This window comes from Bison bison, unplaced genomic scaffold, assembly GCF_000754665.1.
Source record: "Bison bison bison isolate TAMUID 2011002044 unplaced genomic scaffold, Bison_UMD1.0 scf7180017864244, whole genome shotgun sequence".
NCBI lineage: Eukaryota > Metazoa > Chordata > Mammalia > Artiodactyla > Bovidae > Bison > Bison bison.
The window spans coordinates 2550283-2556099 of NW_011494816.1; the positions used below are offsets into that span (position 1 = coordinate 2550283).

Below are 5817 nucleotides of genomic sequence, written 5' to 3' on the forward strand. Positions count from 1 at the left end.
CTACCTACTCCACCCCCTTCCAGCCCTGTCCTGGGCAGCTGGAGGGACCCCGTGGTCCCGTAGGAATGAGCAGAAAGCTGCACAGGAGGATACCCCCAGCCCTGCCCAGGCCAAGTCCCAGCCCCGGGCCTGCCACTTCTGGCCCCAACAGGCCCCCTGGAGGCAAACCAAGAGCTAATCCTCCTGACCTCTCAGGCTGTTTCCCCATCTCCTGGGGCCTCATTAGCTCAGCTTTTGGAGAAGGGAGACCCTGGAAGTGACAGCCAGCTGCCACTCCTTGGCTCAGAGTTCAGACCTTAGGAATCTTCTAGTCCAACACTGCACAGTGAGATAGGGTAAGGCAGAGGCCTGCCAAGGTCAGCCATAGAGGCTGTCTCATCGCTGGGCTGAAATGTGGGCCTGCAGAAGAAGGCAGGAGGGTGAAGGCTGTGCATGGCTGGACTGGTTAAGGGGGCATTAGTGACACCGTATGCCAGGTACCCAGGTACATAGTCACATTCTATCCTCACAAGAGTCCTGGGAGGCTCAGGGCAGACAGGCCTGGCAGTGATGTAGTGCCCGGGGCCTCCCAGGGTCTTTGCCTGCCTGGTGGTGAGCCGGCTGCCCTGCCCACCCCAGGTACTTCCCCTTTGGCATCGTGTTTCTCATCGCTGGCAAGATCCTGGAGATGGACAACCCCACGACCGTAGGAAAGAAGCTGGGCTTCTATGCAGTCACCGTGGTGTGCGGGCTGGTCGTCCATGGCCTCTTCATCCTGCCCCTGCTCTACTTCTTCATCACCAAAAAGAACCCCATCGTCTTCATCCGCGGCATCCTCCAGGCCCTGCTCATCGCACTGGCCACCTCCTCCAGGTAGCCCTGGGCGGTGAAGGTGTCAGGGAGGAGACCATGGCTGAAAGCTATTCTTCTGTCCAGCCATCATTTGTCTGTAGCCATGGAACTATGGAAAGTGTCGATGTGACCTACTTCACAAACTTGGGAGAGGATGTGGTAACAAGACCTATTCTTGAAATGCATGAGCCCCTACCTTCCCGAATGGCAGCTAGCCCTCCTCTGCATCCCCAGGGCTCACTCAGTCCACGTGGGGGTTGGTGTCCACGTGTCAGGCGCAGGCAGAGCTGAAGAGTGATGAGTCTGCAGTCTCTACCGCCTTTCACTGCCACGTGGTGCTTCCGTTGGAGTCAGGCCCTCTGATCTTCAGGGACTTTGCCTGGTTACTGGCACTGGCAGGTAGCCCTGTCACAACGTTGGCAGTGTCTCTAGACAGTGGGAATCTGAGTCATGATTCCATTACCCACTAGCTCTGTGACTGCGGGCAAGTCACTCCACCTCCCTGGGTGGTGGGGTTAGTTTCCTCATATACAGACTGGGGATCACTGTGGCCTCTGGCATGTAGAGTTGTGGTGTGATTAATGGAGATAACCCACTAAGGCCATTCTGGGCTTGGTGAAGCAACACCTGACCTCAAGCATCCCAAACCGCAACTGAGTACAGAAGACCCAGGGAGATGAAGTCATGCAAACTCTGCTATTGAGTGAGGAGAGGGAAGGAGGTGGTCATTTACCGGGCATCTAACCCTGTGAAGAAACAGTGGTTCTCCCCACAGTGAGTGTCCAAGCTCTATACGAAGGAACTCACCTAAACCTGAGCCCATGTCTCTGGCATCAAAGGCCTGGCTCTTCCCTCCATCCCTTACTGCCTTCTCTTCCCTAGGCCTCAGTCCCCCAGTCTGTAAAATGGAAATAAGGGCCCCCACAGACCTCCTTCCCCAGCAGCCACATAACCCACCCTTGGCAGCAGAAGCACCTCATGCAGGACTCGGGAGGAGCAGAACCAATGAGGAAAAGCCCTAGAAGCCTTGTCTGGGAACCCCATCCAGGGCAGAGGGAGGAGGCGAGAGGGAAAGATGAAGCCCCGAGCAGCTGCTGGCCCCCATGCCGCTGGTTAAGCCCCACCAGTACCAGCAGCCCTCGCCGTTTCCTACAGGAACAGCAGCCTCGGGCCCAGCATGCCTGGGGCCCATGAGGGGCTCTGGCAAGTGTACCTGGGCCTCCCAGGCAGTGACCTGTGGGGAGTAAGGGCTGTGGGGCTATGCAAACCTGAATTTCAGGCCCAACTCTGCTCCTGGGAGCTCAGTAACAACACAGCTACAAGAGCCAGGGCTACCATTGGTTGAGTACCTACGATGTGTGCTTGCTAAGTCACTAAATCGTGTCTGACTCTTTGTGATCCTATGGACTGTAGCCCGCCAGGCTCCTCTGTCCACGGAATTCTCCAGGCGAGAATACTGGAGTGGGTTGCCATGCCCTCCTCAAGGGGATCTTCCCCACCCAGGGACTGAACCTGGGTCTCCTGCATTGCAGGCAAATTTTTTACTGTCTGAACCAGCAGGGAAGTGAAGTGAAAGTCGCTCAGTCGTGTCCGACTCTTTGTGACCCCATGGACTATGCAGTCCATGGAATTCTGCAGGCCAGAATACTGGAGTGGGTAGCCTTTCCCTTCTCCGGGGGATCGTCCCAACCCAGGGTTCAAATCTAGGTCTCCCACCTTGCAGGCAGATTCTTTACCAGCTGAGCCATAAGGGAAGCCCGAACCACCAGGGAAGCCACCTACGATATGTAGACGCTATTCTAAGCGCTCTCTTGTTGAATCCTAATAGCTCCATAGTGCACCGATTGTCTGGGACAAGGAAACTATGGCACGTACAAGTTGAGGAGGTGCCAAGGCCACTAAGCTAGCGGGAAGCTGGAACCTGTTAAGTCAGTGCCCCCAGCCAGGGCCCTGCTGTTGACCACTTCATCTCCACTTTGCATAGTCATGTGACATGGCGTCAGCCCCTCCTCCCCTCTGGGCTTCATTTCTTTACCTGTTAAAGGAACTCAAAACCTTCCTAGCAGGAAGCCATGAGGTGTAAAGCACAGCACCTGGCACCTATCAGATGCTCTGCTGGCGGTCACTGCCTTCCTGACCAGTGTGCACAGGGGGTCTCTAAGGCCCTGAGCCTGGGCAAGTCTGGCCACATGACCATTTTAAAAGCTCCTTCAGTCTGTTCACCCTAGATGGGCCAGCTGCCTGGCATTGGGGGTTGGGGGGGTCGCTTCTGTTACCGACCAGCTGGCAACCTGGGGGCCCTGACCATCCTGGAGGAGGGTGATGGGCAGACACTGGCCCTTCTATTCACAGCTCAGCCACACTGCCCATCACCTTTAAGTGCCTGCTGGAGAACAACCACATCGACCGGCGCATTGCCCGCTTTGTGCTGCCCGTGGGCGCCACCATCAACATGGACGGCACGGCGCTCTACGAGGCCGTGGCTGCCATCTTCATTGCCCAGGTCAACAACTATGAGCTGGACTTCGGCCAGATCATCACCATCAGGTGTGGTCCTGACGCCCTGCACCCAGTGTGGATGGGGGATGGTTGCTCTGGAAGGGCTTTCGGGAGTCTTGAGCAGTCTCATATCTCATGCGGTCTCTGAGGCCCAGAGAGGGCAAGGGGCTCATTCCAGGCCACACAGCAAGTCAGTGCTGGGGTCTCATGATTCAGGGCACCAGGCTCCTTCCCCAGGGCCGCCCTGCAGGTGGGGAGCTCTGAGCAACTTGGGGAGCTAGGGCCCAGAGGAGGGCCTGCAGCGGGGACATGCATAGCAGGAAGCACTGCAGGCAGGCACAGGGCAAGCAGAGGCCAGAGGCGGGACTGAGGACAGTGGAGGGGCTGCTGGTGTGGCTGGAGCTGGGGGATGGTGCCAAGAGAGGACAGAGGTGAAGGGGAAGGCCTCACATGCCAGCCTGAGGGTACAAGTCTGACCCTGGGGACCCAGTGCCAGTGGATGATGGGAGCCTGTGGACAATTTCCTGGACTCCTACAGGGACAGTGGCCCGCCAGGCTCCTCTGTCCATGGATTCTCCAGGCAAGAATACTGGAGTGGGTTGCCACGCCCTCCTCCAGGGGATCTTCCCAACCCAGACACAGGGCTTTCCACAGACTTCTTAGGACGTTCTGCTGAGGCCAGGGATACAGCCTCTGGGACCACAGTACCTTGGGCAGAGGCATGCCCCTGCCCCAAGAATGCCCTGCTGTGGCATTCCTAATAATGCCTGCTCCACAATGCTGGCCCCAGAGGCTCTGGCATTCTGGCCTCCTCCTTGGGCCCAGGGCCCAACAATGCTCCCTGCCCTCTCCTGCAGCATCACAGCCACCGCAGCCAGCATCGGGGCAGCTGGCATCCCCCAGGCCGGGCTCGTCACCATGGTCATCGTGCTCACGTCCGTGGGCCTTCCCACCGACGACATCACCCTCATCATCGCTGTCGACTGGGCTCTGTGAGTGCGGTTCCCCCCACCCTCTCCTGTCCCCTGGGAGACAGGCGCTCACAGTGGACTGGGGAGCTGTCATGGTTTGGCACAGTGGGTACTCATTGACACCTGCCCAGCTGCATGATCTGTGGGGCCCAGTTTTCAAAAGTGAAAACCTGGGATCCCTTGTTCAAATACTACAAAGAATTTCAGGAGGGTGGGAGCAGAGCATTAGCCCAAGCCCTTTGACACACAGGCCCTGAGGCACCACACAGCCACATGCCTGCATCACCCACTTCAGCACCGCCAGGGGGTGCTGGGCCGGGAGGACCAGGAAGACACCCGTCCTGTGAGCACCGCCCTCTCCCAGCTCCCCTTACAACAGAGGGCCTGCTGCTCACCGCCCACCTTGGCCCACCAGGGACCGTTTCCGCACCATGATTAATGTGCTGGGTGACGCACTGGCTGCTGGGATCATGGCTCACGTCTGCCGGAAAGACTTCGCTCAGGACACGGGCACCGAGGTGAGCACACCGTCTCCCTCCAGCCAGGCTGCCCAAAGGCCCAAGGGTGCAGCCAGGAGTGGTGGGCAGGGCAGCACATCAGCTACCCACCAGCGGGGCAGCCTTCCACCAATCCCTCCACACCTTGATCTGCTCACGGGCACCCGGGTGACAGACTCCTCTCACAGCTGATTGTTGAACACCCACCATGGCCGGTGGTGAACACAGCATCCTCAGGGAGCCACACCCTCCTGTCCTGTCGACAACAAGGCCAGTGTTCACACGTCTGCTGGGAGCTTCATGGTCCTCAGGGCTCCTTCAATAACTACTTGGAGCGGCTGTCCCATTCCGTGGGGAGGACGCTGAGGCTCAGGCAGGGGAGCTGTCCACTCCCACACTGGATCCCAGGGGGCAGGTGCCCCCTCTCCTAAGACAGTCCCAGGAGGCAGGACAACTTGAAACTGGAGCCCAGAGAGGCCCTATGACCTAGCAAGGTCTCACAGCATGTCTGTAGGAAAACCAATCAGACTGTCCCCAGCCCTTTGCCTGTCCAGTCCTCCCTACTGTCTAACCTCAGTCCCTCCTGCTGCTGCCAAGACCTGTTTCCTCTCCCCAGAAACCACTGCCCTGTGAGACCAAGCCCGTGAGCCTCCAGGAGATCGTGGCAACCCAGCAGAATGGCTGTGTGAAGAGCGTGGCTGAGGCCGCAGAGCTGACCCTGGGCCCCTCCTGTCCCCACCACGTCCCCGTCCAGGTGGAGCAGGATGAGGAACCAGCCACCACCAGTCTGGACCACTGCACCATTGAGATCAGCGAGCTCGAGACCAACGTCTGAGCCTGAGGAACTGCGGGGCCTGGGGAAGGCCTCCAGGGTTAGGGGCCAAGGGCAGGATCTCAATTCACTACTTTCCTGAGCACAAGGGCCAGACTCACACTATCTCCCCACCCTTGAGGGTCCAGAATGGGCTCCACTTGACGGAAAGCGGGAAGACTGCACGTGGGGGTCCCAGCTGGAGAGT

At 58.6% G+C, this 5817-nt stretch overlaps 1 protein-coding gene across 1 annotated transcript in view; it reads left to right on the forward strand.

Moving 5' to 3' along the window:
* Window positions 1-5764, forward strand: part of SLC1A7 (solute carrier family 1 (glutamate transporter), member 7) — a 51467-nt gene extending 45703 nt beyond the window's left edge. Inside the window, exons 6-11 of the mRNA XM_010847200.1 lie at window positions 24-162; window positions 619-852; window positions 3184-3378; window positions 4188-4322; window positions 4717-4819; window positions 5415-5764. Coding sequence (XP_010845502.1) covers window positions 24-162; window positions 619-852; window positions 3184-3378; window positions 4188-4322; window positions 4717-4819; window positions 5415-5633 — 1025 coding nt within the window. The 3' untranslated portion in view covers window positions 5634-5764. The remainder of the gene's footprint in view (window positions 1-23; window positions 163-618; window positions 853-3183; window positions 3379-4187; window positions 4323-4716; window positions 4820-5414) is intronic.
* Window positions 5765-5817: the final 53 nt, after the last annotated feature.